At 40.5% G+C, this 24,926-nt stretch overlaps 1 protein-coding gene and 1 long non-coding RNA gene across 4 annotated transcripts; one reads left to right on the plus strand and one right to left on the minus strand.

Moving 5' to 3' along the window:
* Positions 1–5,274: 5,274 nt before the first annotated feature.
* LOC114134808 (uncharacterized) lies at positions 5,275–8,085 on the plus strand. 3 transcript variants are annotated; one of them, XR_003593466.1, is made up of 8 exons: positions 5,275–5,581; positions 5,684–5,801; positions 6,470–6,538; positions 6,626–6,878; positions 6,994–7,171; positions 7,471–7,537; positions 7,609–7,754; positions 7,847–8,085. It is a non-coding gene; the product is annotated as an uncharacterized LOC114134808 (long non-coding RNA). The 3 variants fall into 3 exon arrangements; XR_003593464.1 differs by having other exon boundaries at positions 5,277–5,581; positions 7,049–7,171; XR_003593465.1 differs by lacking the exon at positions 6,470–6,538 and having other exon boundaries at positions 5,278–5,581; positions 7,049–7,171.
* Positions 8,086–17,325: 9,240 nt separating this feature from the next.
* Positions 17,326–20,539, minus strand: LOC114134796 (probable G-protein coupled receptor 151). The gene has a single exon (XM_028001617.1). It carries the CDS (start codon positions 19,782–19,784, stop codon positions 18,648–18,650), a length of 1,137 nt encoding a protein of 378 aa, XP_027857418.1. The 5' UTR covers positions 19,785–20,539; the 3' UTR covers positions 17,326–18,647.
* Between the last annotated feature and the right edge of the window lie 4,387 nt (positions 20,540–24,926).

Below are 24,926 nucleotides of genomic sequence, written 5' to 3' on the forward strand. Positions count from 1 at the left end.
AATAAGAAGTCAGTGCCTGTTCCGGGTTTCAGAAAATGCCTCAAAAACACATTTGGTCTCCTTGGATACGTTGCTTTAAATAAAACCTTAATACTTGAAGATTAGAAAAGTTTTTAGATATATATTTGTCCTAAATTATTTCTAAGTAGTTTAGATTTAAACTTATTATTGTTTCATTTTATTTTTCTAAGAAAGAGGAGTTTTGAATAATTAGTGGTTTATGAAATGCTGTGTTGCTCCTTTGCATATTTGAAGCTGTAATATATTTTCACGCTGATTACGTTTTCAGAAAGAGTCGGCAATATTAAGAGTGGTGTGGTGATTGGAAAACATTTTATTTTAGTTTGAGAGAATTACTTTTAGAGAATCCATTGTTGATGTATTTTGTCTCCATGGAGATGGTAATATTGAAAGAAGCATTTGGAGAAAAATAATTGTGTGAACATTCATCTGAGTTTCTTGCTGGGTTGTGTGCAGCCATGATCTTCAGACTGATGCAATGAATTTCATAACACTACCTTCAACCATAACTGAGCCATTTGGAGTAATATTAACATGTGATAATAAGATTTTGAGGCACCATGCACACATAAGGGATGCAGATTATTATTTTAATGATTTTGTCTGGCTTATCTCCAGACAAAATATAATGGCCATTTTAACACTGGATATGGATTTCTTAACCAAATAAACAGTTTTATTTTTGTAGGAGGGAGCCCCTGGAAACGGAGGAAAGGCCACTTATGTTGGCCTGTTTATTTAGATCCCCAGTCTTTAAACTTAATTAATTTTACAGGTTTACATTTCTGCTGTTGGCTATTTGTGGGAGTATGAAGGTAGTACTGATGAGGTGTCAGACTTGCTGTCTTTGTGATTGTGAAAAATTGTGGAGCTCAAAGGAATTTAGTTTGATTAACTACAATTAACATTTTGGTAATTTACAAATGCTATTGGAAACATATATTTCTAAACTTTGATACTTTTAAAGTATTAAAGTTGTGTAAGCAGTGATTTAAGTGTAATAACTATGAATGGATCACATATCTTATCCCTGGCTATTGTTAAGAATGATCAAATGTACCTGAGCATCAAAGATTTGTGAGGATGGGTTGTTATATAAAGGTAAACTGAGTAACTTGTTGCAGTCTTATTTTATTCACACTTATGGCACAGTCTAAGATTACAGGTGTTTCATTAGCTATTAAGACATTCTAAACACAGTGTATAGCTCTTTAATTTATGTTTCCAAATGTTTAATAGTTTATGGTTATGGATGAATTGCCAATAAGTCTAAATTTGATTTGTTGTCTTTAATGATTGATTGGTACCAAGATGAAGCTGCAAGTTTGTTTGTCTGAGTGGCGATGCTCCATACATGTTTGATCATTGAGTTTTAGAGTGTGTTCTGGTTTTTATGTAAAATTGTATTTTTTGCTGTTTTTTTTGTGACTAAAGATAAGCTATATTTGTTTTATCTCTTAATTTCCGTCCTTATTGTATAATCAAATACAATGGCATAGCAATAATATTGTTAATTAAATATATTCAAGAAAAACAAACACATTCACAAACCTGGGTTATTGTATTGTTGGTATTTTAGTTCCCTCAAAACATTGCTTTGGACTTTTGTGAAGGTCTAGATCCTGAATTATAGCTTTTTTTGCTTTGTTTCTTCCTTTGCAGCTCAGACCATGGCACTTCCAGCAGATGGATCCCCAAAGTTGGAGGGACTTCCAGACAATGGTAAGGAACACGGTAAGGTGTGGTCAAATGAAACCGACATGGTTTCTGAAGACTACGGAGAGGGGTTGAGGTGTAGTTCACCTCCGCAGTCTGTGGACTGTGCTACCAGCTCCAGTGGTAGCTCTACTACCAGCTCCAGCGGTAGCTCTACTACCAGCTCCAGCGGTAGCTCTACTACCAGCTCCAGCGGTAGCTCTACTACCAGCTCCAGTGAAGACGAGGTTAATAATGAAGACCAGGATGACTTTAATTCCAGACTTCGGATTGTCCAGGTCCTTGCACCAAACATTAAATTCCTGTGGGGCATAGGAGTGCTTGAACAGTCATTGAAACATCTCAATTCGAAGTTTGATCAGCTGAGCTCCGCTATGGACCGTGGCAGTGCTGCATCACTGCACTGGCACTCTGAGATTCTTGAGATTCTTCCTCCAAATTTCAAATTCATACAAGACATTGGGGTAGCTGAGAAGCCTGAAGAAGACACGGCTCCTTGTACTTCACTTGAATTCATGTCTGGACTTGACAAACAGGAAGAGCCCATTTTGCATCCAGAGAACTCCAGACCTATTGGCACCTCGCAACACCATCAGGTAGGTTTGGAAGAGGACGGGGCTTCTTTGACTTCTGGCCGTGCCATGAGCATTACACAGAAGGTGGATTCCGCAAAGGAGGACGACCCACCATCAAAGCTTAGTTTTGGTACAGTGCTTCCTTCCAGCTTTAAATTCACATTTGGACTTGACAAACCGGAAGAGCCCATTTTGCCTCCAGAGGACTCCATTCCTATCAGTGCCTCGCCACAACCTCTGGCAGGTTGGAGAAATTTAGTGACTTTTTGCCGCGCCATTAGAATTCCAAAGAAGGTGGATGATGGGAAGCAGGACGACCCACCATCAAAGCTTAGTTCTGGTACAGTGCTTCCTTCCAGCTTTGACAAACCGGAAGAGCCCATTTTGCGTCCAGAGGACTCCATTCCTATCAGTGCCTCGCCACAACCTCTGGCAGGTTGGAGAAATTTAGTGACTTTTTGCCGCGCCATTAGAATTCCAAAGAAGGTGGATGATGGGAAGGAGGACGACACACCATTAAAGCCTAGTGATCAGGTAGGTTTGAAAGAGGACGTGGCTCATGTGACATCTGTGACTGGCACAAATGGAAAGAGGACAAAGGACAATGATACTGAAGAGCAGCCCCCAGGAAAGAGGACCAGGGACACTGTTGCTAAAGAGGAGCCCCCAGCCAAGAGGAGCAAGGACACTCTTGCTGAAAAGGAGCTCCCTGCCAAGAAGACCAGAGACAGTGTTACTGAAGTGAAACTCCCAGCCAAGAGGACCAGAAATAGTGATGATGCTAGACAGGAGCCCTCTGCCAAGAGGATCAGGGAGAATCAAACTGAAGATGTGCTCCCCTCCAAGAGGACCAGGGACACTGTTGCTGAAGAGGAGCTCCCAGCCAAGACGGCACAGTGGTATAATGAAGATCCCATTTGGGACGAGGTCCTTCAAAGTATCGGCAGAAGGATGGCATGGAGATATGGTAAAGAATGGGAGGCCGAGCCCATCCCATCAACCCCTCTGTTCATTCCATACCGAAAGGCAGACCATGAAGATCCTATTCTGTTATCCCCTGTCCTCAGTCCCTCACCAAGGACAGCGTGTGAGGATACTGGTCTGTCATCCCCTATCCTCAGTCCCTCACCAAGGACGGCGTGTGGGGATCCTGGTCTGTCATCCCCTGTCCTCAGTCCCTCACCAAGGACGTCGTGTGGGGATCCTGGTCTGTCATCCCCTGTCCTCAGTCCCTCGTATAGAATGGCGCGTAAACTTCCTGTTTTGTTATCCCCTATCCTCAGTCCCTCACCAAGGACGTCGTGTGGGGATCCTGGTCTGTCATCCCCCGTCCTCAGTCCCTCTTGTAAAATGCCACGTAAACGTCCTGTTTTGTCATCCCCTGTCCTCAGTCCCTTACGAGGGACGATGCATGAGGATCCTTTTCTCTCATCCCCTGACGTCAGTCCCTCACCATCAACGCACTGTGAAGATCCCGTTTTGTCACCCCGTGTTTTCAGTCCCCCACCGAGGATGCCGTGTGAGGATCTCATTCTGTCACCCCACGTTTTCAGTCCTTCACCATCAACACACTGTGAAAATCCAACTTTGTCATCCCCTGACTTCCGTTTCTGGATGGAGACTGAAAAGGACATAGAAGAGGAACCGACACCTTCAACATCTGGTGGAACTACAGCAAGAGTGAGTTCCAAACACGTGTGGTTTAGACCTCGCTACGTTTTAAGTGACTCTGATTAGATTGGGATCCGCAAAAACTGAAGACCTATTTGGGAAGTCACATTAGGGCATCATCATTTCTCAGTTTTTTTTTTTTTTTTTTAATTAAAACCAATGGGTTTCTAGCAAACCTGTGGAAGCCTTAGGTAGCGCGTTACACCGGGGCTTTTCTTTATCCCGCTGCTAGATGTAGCATTTTAGATGTTGAGGATTCTGGCAGGACTCAGGAAGCCTTAGGTAGCGCCTTGCACCGGAGTTTTCTTCATCTTTGTGTCTTCGTCTCATCTTCCCCATGTTTCAGGGTGAAATAGCGGTTCTTCCCCACGCGGTGCTCTCCGATATAGTAAATTATTCTATTCTGTTCCTCCACTAATCCACTCTCCAAGGTTTTAATCTTTCAGGTTTTAGCTGCTCATCGCTGGATCCTTTCGTCGTCGTCCATGTGGTTCCTGTCCTTCTGGACCCCTTGTTTTTCACACTGCTTGTAAGTTTTTCCACATTCACATGATACTGCTTGCCTCCTACTGGTGGTGGGGACCATCAGCTTTACTAAATCAAAATAGAAATAGAAGTTATTAGTAATTTACAAAGTGCTCAACCACATAGAGTTAAAATTTACATTAAGTAAGGAATGCTTGCCTGACAATACGTTGTATCAGAAACCAAATTAAAGCATCAGGACAATAAGAAATTAGAAGACAAAGGAGAACATAGACATAATTTATGATTGAAGGATTTAATTAAGAGCTTTTATTCAGAGAGACACTAGAGAACAGGATCAGAGGAAAGGAAATGGAGAGCATGTGGAGTAAAGTTTTATGTAGATAAACTATTAATCTCATGAAACAAATAGTTTATATGGCCAATAGCATGTTCATGTGTTACAACACAGAAAAATCACAAAAGAAGAATAGACATTAAAAAAATACCCGACCCAATTTCAGGCTTCTCAGATTTCTGATTCTCTGATCATCCCAGGTTGGATCTCCTCCGCCTGTAATCCTCCACCTTCAGCACCACCAGTCAGGTGGAGGAAGATAAGAGAACCCAGTTGACAAAAAAAAGTAAGAAAACTTATTTTCATTTTAAATATGGATGAAATTGAGCTCAAATTTCAAAATTGTTCTTCCTTCTGTCCACCTATATTCTATTTGTTAACCCTGTTGTCTTTTCTCTGGATTTCATTTCTACATCAACTCATGTCACATGACATGAGTTGACCAACAATTAAAGCGGAAGACCAGCGCCGCCTGTAATCCTCCACCTTCAACACCACCAGTCAGGTGGAGGAAGATAAGAGAACCCAGTTGACATAAAAAAGTAAGAACATTTCTATCTACGCAACATAACTAATCATTTCAAATATAGCTGCAGAGAGCTGAGCTGAAAGTTAGAAGCTGTCTGCTGTTCATGCATATTTTCCTCCTTAACTTTATCTTCTCTCTTTATTTCATTTCTCTGTGAACTCATGTGATGACTGGAGTTGACCAACAATTAAAGCAGAAGACCTGCTCCACCTGCTGTTCTACTGGTTGGAAGAGATTGTGGGAAAGGTGAGGACATGATGATGACTTTGATCAGAAAGTCTCTTCCAATAATCCGTGCTTTAGACAGAGATTAAGGAATGTGTGTCTGATCATGTGATGATTCGCCAGCATCACTGGACCAATCAGGCGAGAGAAGACAGAGAGGACTGAGGACTAAAACGAAAATACTCTGCCTGCCAAAAAAGGCAGACGATCCAGTGGCCCCAGGTTTACACACCATCTGCTGGTACTAAATATATTTTTTACAACCTTAACTTTTCAGCCATTCTATAGTTGAGATTATTTTCTTAATTATCCAAGAATTGAAACCTTGGTTTTCCTTCCTGTTAGATCATATAAGCAAAAAAATAAACAAATTTTAACGTGCAAAAAGTTTATTTGAGCAACACTAAAACACTTTAATACATACAGTGCAGTAAACAATTCTCATTAAATTCCCCCCTTGTTGTGTCTTTTGCACACGACTCAAAGCAGCTCTGTAATGCCTGCACCTTTCTATGTGCTTCTATAAAAAATAGCTCTAGGTTTGTTGGGATTTGAGCACATTTATTGGCAGCTTTAGTGCCAAAACAATTTTGAAAATCCTTTTATTTCTCAAATTGCAGTGGCATAATCACACTCTGAAAACTTCCAGAAAGTCAGGAATTATGTCTAACTTTGTACACAATAACTGATGTAGTATTGAATGACACTTATGATTCCAGTAAAATATTACTGAACCATTTCTTATGCTTTTACTTTGATCAGCATTTAGGAGCTTTTACTTTGGAATTTCCCATGAAGGTGCCAGGCTGCCTGTAGCCACTTCCTGTGAATCCACTAAAGTGATATTGAGCCTTATTTGGGCGAAGTTAGCTTTCAAAAACCTACTATAAATATGTTTTTCCCACCTAGGAGAGAAGGAGCAGAAGAAGAAGGAATGAATGACTGTTACATGACAAGTGAATCTAACACTTACTGCAGGTTGATGACCTTTGACTTGTATCACAGACACGTGTCTCTGAAAGCGCTGAGATGAGATCACAAGGATGTCACAATTTCTTCTTTTAGCTCCTCTTTTTGAGGCAGACTCAGATGGAGAAGTGGCATAAAAAGCAACAGTGGAAACGGGTCAAACCGACAGATGAGGAGCCGATCACTTTCAAACTCACACTCACCCCCATCCGCCTCACCCCCTCCTCCCATCTGACAGACGCCAAACACTGAGCCTCCCTCATCGCTAGAGAACCTCCTCGCCTCCATCACTGTCAGGGACACAAACATCCTGAAGTGACTGGCTGAGGTGGATGCAGACACTCTGAGGGTGAGTTCTTGAGGTTTAAATTGTTTGGCCTCTTGTGCACTTCCATGATTTTTACTGTGAAATATGCATTTGTTTGCTTCAAATGTTTTTTGTTACTTGTATTTTTTGTGCATAGATTCCTAAATTAGAGCCCCGACAATTGAAAGATTCAAAGCGTTTGTGTCTCCCAGGTACTCAGAGCAGGTGGAGTGTGTCGTTTTCCAGAAGAGTGATCTGTGTGTGTGTGTGTGTGTGTGTGTGTGTGTGCAGGAACTACAGTGACTCTGCCCTGCCGTTACGACTACACCCCTCAGGTGGATCATTTGTTTCTTTAGATGGACGGTTCGAATGTTTGCGAAAACAAGTAAATGTACTTTGTTGGGGTTTTATGTAACAGGCCCAAACTAAATATTTTATTATTTTTGGAGAGGCATGAAAATTCTGTCCCTTTTTTTTAGTATAAGAAATCTGAAAAGTTTGAATTTCCCCCCCCCCCACTTCACACCAATAGTATGTTGTGTTGGTGTATCTTATAAAGTATCAGTATAAATGTGTTGTTGTTTATGGCTTTAGGAAATGTTTAAGTGAACAACATTGTGTAAAACTCCCCCAGGTCACACTGTGAGGCGCGTTATGCGGTCACCACACCGACCCCAACCAGATCAGCCCTTCCAGCCGCGGTGAGAAAAACTGCAAGTGCTGTGATTGTTACAGTAAAATGACGTTACTGAAAGGCTGCCCTGCATTCCAGCTACACCGGGGGAAGCGATTCGAGCCGTTCGGCTCAGATTCGGGGTGTGAAGCTGGGCGATGCGGGCCAGCGTCACTTCAGGTTTGAGACAGACCGACCGCTGGGGAGATGGACCTCACCTGACACCATTACTCTGGATGTAGCAGGTAGAGCTGCTGAGACATCTCAGCAAAGTTTCAGCATTTAATGACGTGCGTTCAACTCTGCGTTTCTCAAATTTGTTCTTGTGTTTCTTTAGCTCGACTCTCCTGCCAATTAAAACATCAATGACTGGACAGTGGACAGCGAGGTTTCTGGTGCCTGGCTGGAGACGAGATTCTGATTATTCAAGAGCCAAAACAAAACGTCAGAATAAATAGTTAGAAGGCAGATTTGTTTTCTATTTGTTGTTGTTTTCATCATTAATGCTCCACAACACAAAATTCATCAGTGCTGTAACTCTTGAGTTGAATAAAATGTTCTTCTTTCAATCTGTTATTTCTGGAGTCTTTTTATTTGAACCATAATCATTTTTGGAAACGTTATATATTAAAGGAACGCCCACATTTTTAATAGAACTTCATAACTGCTCAAAGCACAAACTGGAGAACAGGTTTAAAATAAATATTTTTTTAGTGTTAATTCATTTGTAGTTACATAAATACAAAATTCACATCTTAAAAACAAACACAAGCCAGTCACACTGAAGAAGTTTTCTGATGTTGACCTTCGACCCTTAGCTTCAACTGATTCACTGAAGGGTTGGGTAGAAATGTTACCCAGAGAACGCTCTTTTTCCTCATGGACTCATGACCAATGAAACAAACTGGAAGAACTGGAAGCTGAACCAGTTGGTGGATCAAGTCGGTCAACTCCAAGTAGCCAACACCGATCGCCTTTGAAGCTTCACAGCTCTGACTCTGACTTATGAAAACCTTTCCTCCAGTTTGAGCCGAGACTGTGGAAGGTTGTTTTTTTTTTACTGCCTGCTGCTTTTTCTTCAGTCGCTGTGAACCAGAGTGACAAACAGGAGAAGTGAGCATTGGTGGCAGAACTATATTGAGTTCCGATTGCCGGTAAAAATCTGTGTCTAATCCCACTTCATGATTCACACTAAAATTAAGAACGAGAGAGAGAGAGAGAAATTATTGATCTAATATTAAAATTACAATATGAAGCACATTCTTAATTCTGTCAGTCCAAAATTATTATTATTATTTTGATGCAACACAACATGTTCTGTTAATTAACAAACAAACTGAGTTGTACTTTGTCATTAAATTGTATATAACTTACGAATAGCAAGCTACATGCTATTAAGATGAATAGTAATTGTAATGACTTTTTCCAGTGGGTGTGTACTGAACATTACAGATTATGCTTTAGTTCCAAAGCAGGCCACTAGGGGTCAGGATGACACAAGGTAAAAAAAATGTATAATAAATAATTTTTCAGGTTTTTAAAACTAAAAGAAAAATAAAACCTAGTCATAAGAACATGGTCATTTGTTCAATGTAAACGTACATACACAATAATAATAAAAAAGGTCTACAAAACATGTAAAAAAACAGCAACGCATTCCCGTGTGTACATAATTGTTTTATAGAATTGTTTTCTTAAAAAAAAAAAGAAAAGAAAACACAAAGCCTTTTAATGTCAAGATGAATGAAAACTGATTTCTACAAAATGATGACAATTAAATAAGCATCAAATAAGTGACTCCATAATAATAATAATAATAATAATAATAATTTTTACTTTATTCATCCCAGCAGGGAAATTATTTCGCAGTTACAGCACACGACAGGAGCTGTGTCTGCAGGCAGCCAGCTGAGCCGGCGCCATAAATATCCACTACCTTCAAGTCAGTCTTACTCTATTCGTAAACACGTGGATTAATATACCATGTTTGATTGAGGAATGAATGAGGGAATAAGCATGGGGCGAGGTGAATGTGTTTTCAACCAGCAGGTGGCGCCACTTACAAATAAACCCTCATCTGAATCGGCGTTAACCAAGGATTTCTTCTGGACCAAACTGAGTGGATTGTATTAAGTGGAGCCTCGGGCCCCCAGCCGCGTGTTCAAAACACGGCAGAGATTAGAGGACGGATGTAGCGTCACACCAGGATGTTGCTCATTATCGTGTTATCTTTGGATTAATTATGTCTGAGCCAAAAAGTGTTTGCTGCCCGATGGATTTTCTGCTGCATCCATTGATCGTCTCCCCAAAGCAGATTCAGCAAACGAGGAACGAACAAACCGCCTTATCCTCGCTTGTTATTGTCGCAGTCAAAGCGTCACCAGTTTCACACGTCGGAATCAGTTTTTCTCCTCCTGGGGAATCCCCCCCACGCCAGCCCAGCCCACCCACACAGCCATTTCGTCCCGTACGGCTCTCAGAATGGCTGTGTGAAGTCTAGCAATCATACATGTAATTTTCCCAGCGTGGCAATGGAAGCTGCCCCCCCTTTAAACGAGGAGTTCCTGAAATAAGTGATAATAAGCTGTGAACAAAACATGAAATAAACAAGTAAATGGATGGACAACAGTGTTGCCTTAATTCTTCACTGTTTAGAGAAGCAAATATCTTGAATTTGAAGCTCTATTTTTGCTTAAACATATATATATATTTGGAAACAGTTGCTTCTGTGACCCAAATAGTATTAGAACGGTGATAATGCTGGAACATTACAATGCAACATAACACAAAAATATTGTTGTTTTGTTTGTTTTAAACGCTAGCAGTTAAATCTTGCTGAACATTTTGTTTATATTTTTTTCAGAGAAACCATGAAACTGTGGTGGGTTTAGTGAGTATTATTGCACTGGAGCATAAGTTGTCACGAGGTTCGACCAAATTCCAGACTGGAGTTGGGGATGAACATGACGAAAGTTTATTGACGCAAATCCTTGGTTCAACAGAAGAACCGACGACGAGACAAGTTCGAAACAGTGAAGAAGAAAAAAAGAGAAAGAAATGGCGTAGTTTATATATTGTAAGGAGGGAGTGAAAATGACGAGAGAGCCAGAAGAGCTAATTGCAGGTAAGTGGATGCAGTTGGAGAAGGAGCAGTTATGAGCAAACGAGGAAACGATTAACAGCTGGGAACAGGGAGCGGGATGGTAGGCTGAGGAGAGGTGCAGAAACAAAGAGGGGCCAAAACGGAAAACAAAATATCTGAACTGTAAACAGAAATGGATAAAACACAAGGAGTAAACTAAAATGGCAATATGTAACACATTATCACACTGGGAGAACCTCCTACTGGTCAACTCCAATCTTTACAAGCAAAATGGCTTCTTAAAATGATCACTGTTTTTTAAAATGTCAAAACTGCAGACTGATTTATTTCATTTAATTTTTTATTTTTTTACGATTGTTTACTTGTTGATTTGGCATACAAGTTTTGCTCAAAATTCAAGTTTAGTTGTGTAGCCCATTTCAGCAACAAGGCAGCTCAAAGTGCTCCACAAAATACAAACATCATAAAGTAACCAGTTATGGAACAAACAATAAACATTTGCATTTTATCAAATGCAATAATCAAAATCACCAAGAAATCAAATATGTTGGTCAATTTCCAGTTGTTATAAATCAAAGGCAGCTCTAAGCAGGTGGAGATTTTAGCCTTTGGTTTACAGGAAAACAGTGTTTCAGCAGTTCTGCAGTTCTCTGGAATTTTGTTCCAGATTAGCGGAGCTTGAAAAGTGAACGCTGCTTCTCCATGTTTGGCTCTGGTTCTGGAAAAAGCCGGCATCAGCACGGACGTGTCTCCCAAAAGCAATTTTTAGAGATATATTTTGTTCCTATAAATGAAAATGTGCGGCCAAAAACTTAAGAGTTGTGCATAAGACAAAAAAAAAAAAAAGTCATCATTTACAGATGCATGTCGTGGAAGGGTCCCTGTCCTCTCCCCCGTCCGTTTCTACACGTGTCTGGACGCAGGAGGCGCTGGACGCAGGCGGCGCTGTTGGCCTGCTCAGCCACAGGGCCCGTCGCTGTCTGGCAGCGTTCGTTTAGAACTAGTGAAGTGTAAATAGAAAAACAGGTCAGAGCCGACAGATTTGACTTCCCATGAGAAACAGGTAACAAGAGGAAGAGAACGTAACACAGCTGCAGTGAATTCGGCTGCAGGGTGGGGGGGAGTGGAAACACTTGTGTGTATTTTTAGTAAGGTTGGATCAAAATTCAAGCGTTGATGGTTCTTGTTTCTCATCCGATACAGTCGAAAAAGAATAATAATGAAACGTGCTTTTCATGCAACCCGACTTTCTTTTGTGCAGCTCCACAGGCGACCCACATCTGGACGTCTTCTAAGTCCTTTTTTTTTTTTTTTTTTTTTGACTCAGGCCTTTTATAAGTTGTTGCAGGACAGAGGACACACAGAGCCCAACAAAGCAACGGCGAGAGCCTGAGGCAGCATCACCAATGCACCATGGCTGAGTGACGAGGGAAGAGAAAAAAAAAAACAAACAAGTGCTGCTTTACAGAAAGAGAAGGACTCTGTTCTTTTCAATGGCTTCAACCTTAAAACTCCAGCTTCTTTGGCACAACATGGAACATTTAAAGCTGTTTTTAACCCCCGGTTTTAACAGTGACTAGTCTCTCTGAGGTTCCCGGCTCTCTTGGAAGCTGGTAGTTATTGATTTTTGACTGGGGGTCGGATTCAGGGATGCGTAAATATACGAGACAGACTGGGGGACTGCAACACACAAAACCCGAAGGAGTGAAACATCACTCTGTGTAGCAGAGAATCAGCCCCCTGAAGCACAAATCTTTGTGACAGTGGGGGTTTTTTTTCTTTCTGTTGTTGTTGTTTTTTGCACCAGTAGATATTGTTTTTGCTTTCAGATGGAACAGGACAGGTTTCCATCGCAGGAAAACTTAAAAAGATTCATCTGAAGCCTGAAATCTGAATAAATGATTAAACCAAAACAGTAAACATGGGAGCATCTCAAACCGTTAAACAGTTATTGTTAAAAAACCCTCCAAAAAACAATAATAATAACCAATTTTCTACAACAACTTACATAAGTATTCAAGTTGTTTTCCAAAGTTGTTTTTGCCACAACGTTCGGTTGAACCTGATGTGGAAGGCAGAAAAAGATCAATACCTTTGATCGTAGGGTTTCTTATTGGTGTTAGAGTGAACCTGCGCTCTGCTTACAAAGCTATTTAAGGCTGTTTTTTATTTTTATGGATTAAGTCAGAAGCTGCTGAATCTGCTTTTATCCTGGAAGCTGTTGGAATCAGCTGCCAGATGTGCCTCGCTTCCTTTTAAGGTCGTCAGAGAAACGAAATATTTTAGGTCAGCATTCATACATGTGTTTCCGTCTCCCAGACATGTTTTATTGCTTTGCACTCTTCACATTACCATGCAGTTCATTTGATTTATTTACTTTTAGCATGTTTTTATTTGAGCATTTTAACGATTTTAATACAAACCTAAGAAAAAAAATGTAAAAGAAAAAGAGAATGTGGGCGGAGCCAGTCTGGGAGTTTGAACCTCCCACTTCGCTTGATCACATTCTGCGCCTCAATAATAAAGGGGCATTATTATGTCTTTTCTTCGCCCTTTATAGCACAGTCAAGTTTCTGTGTTACCTTTAGTTGTTATAAAAATGGTACATAAAATCAAATGTGATTAAGACATATTTGACTTTGTAATTTAACACCTTTAAATTGGGTCTCTGTCTCTTAAAAAAAACTCCTGCTCTTTCTGAAGCTCCACCTTGAGGAAACCTTTGCTGCTCTACTAACCCTTTCATAATGTTTGGAGCAGCTTTGACTGAGTAGCAGCTCATGTAAAGATGCGCAGTTCCTCCAGGTTTTTGCTAATTGTTGCTGGCTAGTTTGTAGGAGCCGAGTAGGGGTGTCGCAGGGGGAGGCTTGTTCTGTGAGCTGGACGTCTGGATGCTCAGATCCCACGTTTTTAGGTCTAGAAACTTTGCTTGTGGAAGAAAAGTTATTTTGGGCTTGAGGAAGCATTTCTCTGTTGATCTGATCCTATATTTTGGGTCATTATCTCATTGGAACACTAGATGTCAACCCATTTTGAGTTTACTGAAAATCCACCAGATTTGTACATAATCAACTGGTGACTGGCTGTGGCACCATGAGCTAAAGAGTTCATGGTGCTGCTCCCTCTGACAAGGTTCTCAGAGCCTTTAGAAGAGAAACTGGCCCACAGCATGAGAGATCCTCCACCATGCTTAACATAGATAATGAGGTGCTTTTCTAGATATTCATCCTTTGTTTTACATCAAACCTTAGAGTGTGTGTTACTGACATGTCTGACCTTTGAAAGCATTCACATCAGCCCTGTTTATTCCGCTTTAATCAAACTCAAGTTTGTTTGTTTGTTTGTCTGGGGAGGGACAGTCGAAAAATCCAAACTCTGGTCTGGCTAAAATCCTAGGTCTCTGTTGGATTGAAGTGAACTCTGTCGCGGTTAGAATGCGGATCAGAGACCACTCCAAAGGCAGGAAGAGGTCTGTAGGGCATTCTGGGTAAATATGACCAAAACAAACAAACAAATCTAGAAATGGGTCATGGTCTTTTAAATCAAAGACAAAAGAGAAATCTTACAGCTGCTAAAATCTGGTGCAGCTCTATTTCTTTTTTTTTAAACGTTTTGTAAAGAAGGAAGTTGCACGCCTTCTGCAACTTGCTTACCTTTTGTAGCAAAATGTCTTTTTAAAGTAATGAGGTTGTTGCTTTCGTGTCGACCGCATTGAAAGTAAATGAGGTTTTCGTGTCATTTACTTCAGTGGTTCTTGGTGCAGCGCCCCCACAGGCGAGGAGGTGAACAGGTTTTTCAAAGGTTTTTCAAAGCGTGAAAGCGAATCACACCAGCTGAAAATGTTACAAATGCTGCAATTTTGGTCCCCCAATCGAACCGAGTCTACTGGACTATCAAGTGTGAAACACCCCAAGTCTCACCTCAACAATGAACATATTTAAAGGCACAGAGGAGCTCAGACGTCCACTGGTGTAATTTAAGGATAGAAAAGGCTTTTTCTTATCATTCTTAACCAGTTAGCATGTTGAGAGCATCTATTGGTTTCCGCTCTGAGCTGCTGTAAGATTTGGAGATCTTTTTGCCATCCAGAAGGAGCCCGTTTCCTTCCATCGGAGTGTTTACCAGCGAAGCAGCGGCTGCCTGTGACTCCCACTCCCCTGCAGATTTGACATTTTAGTCCACCCTGATGAAAAGAAAGGTTACCGGTTCAAGAGAGGAAGGGAAAAGGGGGGGGAGTGGAAGAAAGCTCTGCAGCATGATTTCACTCCTGCACATATAATTAATTCATTGAGAATGGACCCTTTCTCCAAATGTCTGCCCTTTGGTCACTCATTTCTTTTACACTATTATCCGCTCTATTTTTAGAGTTTTCATCTAAGAGGAGGATATTGCATTGCATAACAGACTTTTCCTCACCCAGTAAATGTGTTCATAGGAGACCTATTAAATTAATACCTGTGATTCTGGCTGGAACTATCACAGGTGCTGCGCATAATTAGCAGTTTTCATATTGGATCTTTTCCTCCACATTATGTCATTGAGGTTAATTAGTTAGCTTTGTATTTTTAACAAAAACAAAATTTCACACCCTTGCTGATACTCTGAATTCACCTTGAAGACTGGGAACGCAAATGAAAAGATAAGGGCGGATCTATTCAGTCTAATTCTATGCTTTGTGTTCTGAGAGACGTCATCATTTATTATTTATTTTACATCATAGTTAGAATACCAGATTGCACTTTGATTTGTTAAGCTTTGTTGTTTTACATATTTGACCAGGTGGTCATCCTGTTTTTGTCAGTTTCACTTTCATAGTTATTTATTTTGCACTGACTGAACAAATGAAAGTTGTTGTTTTGTTTGACTGAGCTTGTGAAGCTGTTTGTGTCTTAGTGTGCTGTACTGGTGCAGAGGTAGTAAAGGGATGTGTTTTTTTTAAAAACCCCATTTTAAATCAATTCAGCACAGTTTTTCTGTGTCGGATTGATATCAGCCGATACTAAACCTCAGATATCAATATCAATATCGGTATAAGTAAGTGGGGAAAAAAAGGTGAACTGGTGCATAAGGTGGAAATATTCAAGGCAAATTGATACTTTTTGCACAGTATTTTATCTCAAGCTAAAATAAACCCCACATCTGTAGTAACACATGTCCACAAATTCATAATTTCTGTTTAAGAGAAAAAAAGCAAGCCCAAAATTTTGTCAAAAATGTTACCTAGGCTACAGTGACAAAAATCCTTCCTTGCATTACTAACATGTCTAAACGCTGTTAGAATTCCCAGTGACATTCACTGCTGGACCTAATTATAGCCTGGAGTCCAGGAAAATCCCGACGTGTGTTTGGACATGAGGCATGAGGAACCAGAAGAGATCGCCTCTAATTGGATCCTGGAGGTGGATTGTGAACTGGGCCAGGGAGGCCCGCTCGCTTTGAGACGACCTCCCGCCGCTGCAGGGCGTGGCGTGGAGACGACCTTTCACCTTTACAGTCTGTCTTTGAGCAACGAAACGAGTAAATGAGGAAACAAGTATTATTGATATGAAATGTCTGTTTAGGACCATATTAGCCCAGAATATTTATAGCTATATTTGGTCAACTTATTGTTTACATGTGTATATTTAGTTCACATTCACACAGAGTGATGGAATGATTTAGGGAATTAACTTTTTAACCAAACACCATATTACTAAAAATACAATTTATCCAACAACCTGCAGTCAGGAGATTTTTCAAAAGATGCATATGCGTCTACAGCATTTCCCTAAAAAAAAAGTAATAAACTGTAATAATTGTAGCGGAGCTACTCCAACAAGCTAACTCCAACAAGCTAGTTTGTTGTGAAATTTGAGACTGTCATCATATATGTTCTAGGTTACTTTTATATATGCTAACATAGCTTTGGATTCTACAAAGACAAATTTTCTGTTTCAGTTGCTTTAAACTGCTAAAGTTGGCTAAAACTAGTAGCATATGTCTCATTAGCTGTTAGCTTCCACCTCAGAAAATGTAATGGTTGAAAAAAACATCCTGAAGTAAAAAGACATTTTTCTACAAAAGGTAAGCAAAGTATTGCTAACAATACCTTGACAGGCTTTTCTTTTCTTTCAAAGAAATCTGGACCTTTTATTGAGAGATTTCAATTCATAAAGCTAAATGCTACAAATATTCACACGGCTTAAAAGTTAGAAATTTAGAGTTTAAACCCCACCCTAAAAAAAATGTAATAATGGTAAAAAAAAAAAAAAAAAAAAAAAAATTCAAAGTAAACAATTTTCACAATCTACAAAATAAACAAGTGAATATAACTTATCCGTTATAGAATTTGTCTTATGATTTAAATTATAATAACCAAAGAATAAGAATAAAGAAAAATAAAGAAATACAATTTTCATTGATTCAAACTGGACCAACAAAGAAAAATTTTAAAAAATGCATCAACAATAATAAAGAGACGGCGGGAAACTCACACGTGTTCAGTGACTCTCGGTAAATGATGGTTTCACTAAAACAACATTTATGACATGACCTAAACTGCCCCAGTGGATTAGCTGTGAATCTAATATGGGGAAAGGGATCTCTGCTTGAACTGTAATCTCTGATTACAATCTTCATTAAATTGAGAGATCTGATCCAGGTCCAACTGCCTTTTATCTCTGATTAAAGTCATGTTCAATAATCATTAAAAAGGAAAACAATGTCCGCCCTGATAAGTAAGAGCGTTTTAATACTCACGTGTCACACAAAGAGAATCACAACTTGATTGCTGGAGTTTCCATATATACACAGTTGTGTTTTTACAAACAAAAAAAAAATAATAACAACAACTATAAACAAACATGTCCTATAGACAGCGCATCAAAGTTGTAAACAAGAAGAGATATTCAACATAAAAGTTTAAAGCGTAAGTAGCAACAGAGCCGGTCCAAGGCTTCATTGGGAGTTAGACATAATTTGATCCTCCAGCTCAGCTAATGTTCCCTCCCCTATAGCATCCATATGTTATATAACTGAATTATTTATAGTTATGATTTACAACTAGACAGTCAGATCATTCACGCAATCTATTATATTGATTGACAAAAGACTGCGTGATGCTTGAATTACATTCACTTCACATAAAGTGAAAAAAACCAAAACTATTTTAAGCAGAAAAGTCTTTAGAGTCAAACTCTAGAGTTACATCCTGCAACGTAGATTGTAATAAAAAAAAGATTTAGATGATTAATATCTCTCCTGCTTGATATTTAACAATATATGATTTACATGTAAAATGTAGAATTTCAGTCTATTAATTCAAATTATCCTACAAAAATTACTATATTAATTTTTGAAAATTAAAAAAAAGTCAAGTTATGAGAAAGTAAATAAATAAATAAACAGGAAACGCATATAAATAAGTATATGCACAGTAAATAACTTTTATATATGCTCAACATTTATGTACTTAAAGTTTTTCATGTACTAAAATTCTAAAAGATTTTGCTTAAAAGTTTGAGTTGTATCTTCAACTAACATTATCATTTATTTTGATACATTAGTATTAATCAAGAATTAAGACTTAAAAAAAATCCAATGATAAAAATGTTATAATAAAAACAAATGAACAGAACGTTTTGCTATGCATTTTTTAAGACGACACTAATGAACAAATAACCTTTTAAACATTGTGAATCCCAAATGTAAACGTGCAAAACAAAACATGTCAATTCATGTCCTCTCATACAAAAAGAAGAAAAAACTTTCACTCTATAACTTTTGTGACAATTCTACTGCTCTCTAGTTCCCCTGCTGGCGTGGAGACCCATAACCAGCTGCTTAGTTTGCCGATGCCTTGGGCCGGCGCTGTACAACACCAACCCATGATAGTGTACAAGTTTATGTTACATCTAATCAAACTCACAATACCAAACGGGCCACTACAGCCTTTAGTAAAGGTCTGAGTGGGTGGACGTACTATAAAGCAGCCAACAACAAACTGAAAATCTCCTGCTAAAAAACAAATAAACAACAACAAAAAAAAAAAGGTTCATTACAGCATCTTCTCCTCTTTCTCCCACGGAACCGGATCGTGCTCGTCCTCCACGTGCGTGTTCCGGCGCCCCGTCCAGAAGTGCTCCACGTCGGGGAACGTCGCCTCCTTCGTCTGTGAGACGGCGTTGCCCACCGCGTTCGCCGCGACCTCCGCGCCGTTCCCCTCGGTCTGCGGGCACTTCGTCTCGGGCGCGCGCTTGTCGCGCCTGCACGTCGCGACGAACCAGATCGCGACCAGTCCTTGGCGCACGTCGTCGTACATGGTCATCAGGACGACCGGGGACAGGGCGCTGCACGCGTAAAGGAGGACCTGCGCGAACATGATCAGCCCCGCAGGGGGCCTGTTGTAGCCCAGTCTGATCCACGTGAACGTCCCCCACTCGGGCAGCAGCATGAGCCCCACGGCGCCGCTCAGGCACAGCAAGACCAGCACCACCTTGCTCTGATGTCGCGGGCGCGGCGCGTGGTTCACGGCGGTGTACAGAGTTTTGGTGTAGTACGCGATCGTGAAGATGACCGGCGCCACGAACGCCACGGTCGGGTAGATCTTGTAGAACAGACTCATGAAGTCAGACGCGCACACCGGCATCTCGGAGACGCAGACGAAGTCGTCGCCGCGCGGCACCAAGGCGGCGAAGAGCATCTGCGGCAGGGGGAACATCATGGACACCGTCCAAATGAACGCCAGCGCTCCGTGGATCCACGTGGGGCTGTGGAGGGGCTGCGACGCGGCGGCGCGCGGCAGCAGCGTGTGCTTGGCTTTGGTGGTCGCGACCAGGATGAAAGTTTTCGCGACCACGCACGAGTGCTGGAACCAGTCCGTGGTGCGGCACGCGAAGCTCCCCAAGGTCCAGGTCTGTCTGTAGTAGGTGACGGCGCGCACGGGCGCGCACAGCAGCAGGATGGCCAGATCCGTGGAGGCCAGCGAGGCGAGGAGGGCTTTCACCTCAGAGCCCCTGCCGCTCCGGAAGTCGCGGATGAAGATCAGCAACACCAGCAGGTTGCACACCGCGCCGGACACGCAGATCCCGATCAGGAGGACGGGCATGGCGGTCCGGGTGTCCTCTCCCCGGAGGAGCTGGACTCCTCCGACGAAATCGAAAAAGGAGACATTAGTCGGTCGATCAATATCCATCTCCTCCTGGTTCGAGTTTCTCGAAAAAGTTATCCACGCCCCCAAAGAAAAAATTACAAATGAACGAGCTTTTTTTTTTTTTTTTTTAATAGTTCAAAATTCTCTCCAAAAGCAAAGCGGAGGAGCTGCCGTAGTGCTGACACGCAGCAAGTGGGAGGGCAGGCTGGTAGGTCCGGGCTATTTCAAGTCCTGCCATTTAGCGTCGTCAAGCGACACGTCACTTCATCAGTGGGACTCCAGGCTACAGCGGCGACCAGCCTCAGAGGAATCGCTGCTCACACACACACACTCCCACCCACCCCTACACACACACACACACACACACACACACACATATTTTTTGACCTAAAGAGTATTTGCTTACTACAATGAATTACTTTAACTCTTTTATGAAACTGATGATTTAACTTGAGAGAAATTATTTAATTAATTCTTTACAATACAAATATTGCCCAAAAGGTGAAATTATGGCCACATACTTTTGGATAATATTTTGAATGCCATTTCATGATGGCATGAATTAATAACAAGGTCTGCAGTATAAACAACAAATATATATTTTTAATAAACATTTTTGTCTCTTAATGTGGTAAGTTGCTCCTCTGTCTTTAACTATTCAAAGTGGTGCTGAAATGTTCTTAGCAGACAAAGATGGGACCTTGACTTGCATTATAAAGGATTTATAATGGGACATTTGGGAGGATTTATTGATGCTCCCATATTTCCCCATGTTAAGTCCACCCATATTGATCATTTTTTTGCTTTTTGCTTAATTAAGAAAAATATTACTCAAAATTGTTTTATTTTTATATTATTTCTGTTTATCATGTCAATATGCTATTAAAGTATTTTAGAGGCACCTATGAACTTTGTACAAATTCTGTCCTAGGTTATAACAAAGTAATTCAAAGGAAAAAAACACTTTTTATGTGTTTTTTTTTTTTTTTTTTTTTTTTACAAAAAACACGTAAAAAGGTAAAACGTTTAATGATATATCATTAAACTTAAATAGCAAAACAATGTCAATATTGATAATAGTATTGGTATCGACAATACTGTCTTAGTATTCATTTGGTATCAGATCGATAACAAAGCATACACTATCTCAAACCTTTAGATGTCCTGTTGGTTAAATGTTTTTTGTAAAGTTTGTGACAGTACAGGGTCAGTGCTCTCATATTTGATTTGGAAATTTCCCCCAGAAAACGTATTGTGGGCGAGTCAGGACTGCAGGCCGCCCTCTTCCTCAGGCCATGCCTTTGTAATGTGAGCGCAGTGGGGCTTTGCTTTGACTTATTAAAAATGTAAGAATGTCCCTGGGGAAAAAGTATGTCTTGAAGACAGCATATGCCGCTCCAAAATCTTGTTATTCTTTTCTGTATGAACGCTGCCACATAGTTAGGATCTAGTTCCACGGAGATGCTGGTCCCGTAACGACATATTTCTGTTTGATGGATCAGACATCGCAGGTGTAAAGTTTAGGCTAAACTTAGTTTTGAAATAGTTCAGTGATGTTCTCAGTTACATTCCACAGAAAACATATTTATGCATTTTGAACTTTTTCTCACTTTGTCACATTTCAACAACAAACTTCAATGTATTTTATTGTTGTTGTTATTGTGGCAGACCCAGAACAAACATAATTGCAAAGTGGAAGGAAGTTCCAAAAAACTATCAGAGCAGATACCATAGCTTCACAAGTAAACAGAATAAACTAATTGAAAACCCAGTGGCCAGGTCATTTTTTAACCATTATCTACGCATGTCTGAAATATTAATATAGCAGTGGCTCATTACTACAGACCCAGTCAAAGTCCAAACCTAAATCTAACTTGGATTTTGTGGCTAGTTTTCAAAAATACTCTTCACAAATGGCTTCTATCTAATATGATTTAGGAAAAATGAAATGGGTAAAAGTTTCATCCCATTTCTGCCATGAAAGAAAAAAAAAAGCCAAACAGGAAGTCATAATTATGAGTTTTAAAAATCATACTTAAGACAATAAAAGTTGCAATTTTAAGAATAAAAGTCAGGATTTTGACTTGCAAAGTGATAATTATTAGATTCAAGTCAATTTTAATTTCAAAGTCAAGATTAAAAAGATAAAAAGTCACTTTCTTTTTCAAAAAAAAAAAAAGCTTGCTCCAGCATCTTGTAAATATGACTTGGAAAGTCAAAATTATGACTTTGTATCCAAAAGTTACAACTTGGTGACTCATAATTATGACTTTGAATCTAGTCATTGTGACTGTGAAAGTCAAAAAACACAACTATCTCAAAATGATGACTTTATATCTCATAAAAAAAATTGGTTAAAAAAAAAGAGTCAGGCAAGCAGCTAGAGACAAACCGTCAAAGACTTTACAGCAGAAGCACAAACTGGTCAAAACTAGATCAAAAACTTTTGAACTTGCTCCCTTCAATGATCTCTAAGTTCAGCCCAATTATCGGTCTGGCTGTGGGCCTGAGGTTCATGACACCAGAATGCACCACAGCGAGGTGTTTACTGGGCCCGAGGTGCCTCCGGATGGTGAGGGTGGTCTTGGTCGCGGGGGGTGAGGAGAAGGAAGAGGAGGGGACGAATATGGAGAGGTGTGGGTGCCCACTCAAATGCTGTCGCCTCCTTTAAGAGGGCTGGTTGCTAGGAGACCGGCACTGCCATCGCAGCATGGGGCAAGAAAGATGTGTGAGGTGCGCAAGAAGTATTGTGGGATATGGATGGATGGATGAACGGATGGAGAGGCTTTAAAGGGAAATCTGGAGCTTTAGATCTGTTCAGTGATCAGCTTCAGCTGAGTGGCTGAACCCACTATGTGTCTTAAAAACATCCATCAAACTGTTTTTTTTAAATCATAAATAACTTCAGAAGCGAATAAACGTATTAGAACAGCTTGAGTTTTTAATCATCTTACATAAATGGATGCAGTAACACTTTCAGTTGGATTAACTGTCTAACAACAAATCAATCAAAGGGAGATTGTCATAAAAAACATATTTTACATTGTGGACATCAGAAAAATTACAGTTTGCATGAGAAACTGTACTGGGTGCATTGAACTGGGTGCAGGTGTCCCTCATTCGTGCTTTAATGTGGCCTGAATGATTCCTGAAGGAACGTCAATCTCTCTGAAGTTTGACATAATCAAACTTTATGTCAAAGGTTTGATTCCTTTGACGTAATTTTCCGTGCTTTCTGGAGCCATTGGTTATTCCTCTCAGCAATCTTCTGTCTTTCATAGACAGAAGATTCCTTTCTGAATTGCGTGTTCACCCACACCTCCTTCTTTCAATAGTAGAGCTTCTTCTTGGGAGACAACCAAAACCAACCGAGAGGAACAAATGTCCATGAGTGTCATTACCTCCTTTAGATCCCTGGATCTGCCACTCAAGCCTCGACTGGGTCGGTATTGTGTGGGAGTCGGATCCCCTGCATCCCCCTGAGGCTAGCACCGAGTTGCAGTGGGACAGAATAACAGTAAAAGGGAATGACAGCAAGAAGGGGGAGTGCATACACAAAAACGCCGGAGTGGGTAAGAGTAAGTAATGTTCCCTTTGGAGAAATTCCAGAAGAGACTCAAAAGAGGAAGTACTTTTTCATCCACAGGGACGTCTGTCCTAAAAAGCAGGCCTGGCTGTTGCAAATGCTTGTCCCACATCCCTGGGTGCAGAAAAGCTTTCACAGTGCTAAAGAAAAGCGGCGTGTCTCATTCAGGAAGATCAAGGGTCGCCTCGGTAACTGTTATTGATGTCATTGCTCAGATGTGGAAAACCGATTAGCGGTTAGTTGTTTGTGTTGTTATTGTTGCCCTGTTTTACATGAACACTGACTCCTTTCAAGCCACCAAGGCAGAACCGCCATCAAACTGAACTGTCGGCTCCTCAGTGAAATTCATGCCAGGGACATTTCTGGTTTTGTGGGGAACCTACATAAGATGCTGTTTGGGAACTTAGGAAAATTGTTGGATCAAATGTTTTCGTATCTCATTGATTCAGGAAATGATTTTAGTCTTTTAGCAGCAACAAAAAATTTAACTTTTGTCAAAAACCCTTTCTGTGTTTAACCCTTCATGATGACACTGGTGTTCTCATAAAACCATGACTTACACATAAGCACTTTGACAGTGACAGTTAAGGTATTAAAAAAGTTCAATGTGTTTCGGAAATTTAGAAAGATACTGGACATTTTTTGGTTTGTCTTACCGCATTACAACAAAAGCAAAACAACTAACTAACTACTAAAAGGGACATACTTTGAGTTGTACCCAACCTTTATTTTATTTAGGGAGACATAAATGTGAAAATCTCCTAAAAATGTACAAAAGCCTTCATTCACATCTGCTCCATCTGCTCCATTTGGGGTTGTAACATCACAAAATGTGGGAAAAGTTCAAAAGGTTTTCAAGTCTTGAAACAATGAAACTAACAGTCTGATTTTCCCTTTATTAGCTTCGCAAGCGACTGCAGAAAACATAATTACCGTCATCACAGTTTTGTTCATTTGAAATCAGGCATCATGCGAAGAGACAAATGAGTCTCTTTAGCAAAAGGGCAGACTCCCCTCCTGCAAAACAGCAAATAATTAATGGCGGCTTTTTTATAATGTGCAAGTGGGTAGGGAGGCGAGAGTAGCGGGGTGGCGGATGTAGGCTTCAATTATAAATACATAAAAAGCTGAGACATACCCTAATGACTGCGCAGGAATATGACATTATGTTATGACATTCAGAATTTTTCACTTCCTGCCTTTAAAAGATTGCTTCTTGTGCTGAAGGCTAGCTTGGTGCTGCCACCTGCTGTGCTCCTGCTGGTTGTTGTCGTGGCTTGTCAAGTCCCAACAGCGATACCGCGACTTCTCAAGAACACCTGTCAGATCGACGTGCCTTCCAGTACCATACATTTCAGTGAGTTCGGGAAAATAAAAGGCTGTAGCTTAATATTTAGCCACCTTAGTTCCCATTAACACCTTCCAGCAGAAGCTGAACACTCAATGTGTGGGTTTTCCCAAGCCAGTTAACGTGAACTGGGGCTGAGGGAAGCAAACTTGTGTCAGAGAACTTTAATAGGAGGCTGCCATCTTGTGACGGAAGAGGGTAAATGCAATCCTTGTGTCAGAAATGGTAATAACATCAGCCAGTTATTTTA

This window comes from Xiphophorus couchianus, chromosome 19, assembly GCF_001444195.1.
Source record: "Xiphophorus couchianus chromosome 19, X_couchianus-1.0, whole genome shotgun sequence".
NCBI classification, from domain to species: Eukaryota; Metazoa; Chordata; class Actinopteri; order Cyprinodontiformes; family Poeciliidae; genus Xiphophorus; species Xiphophorus couchianus.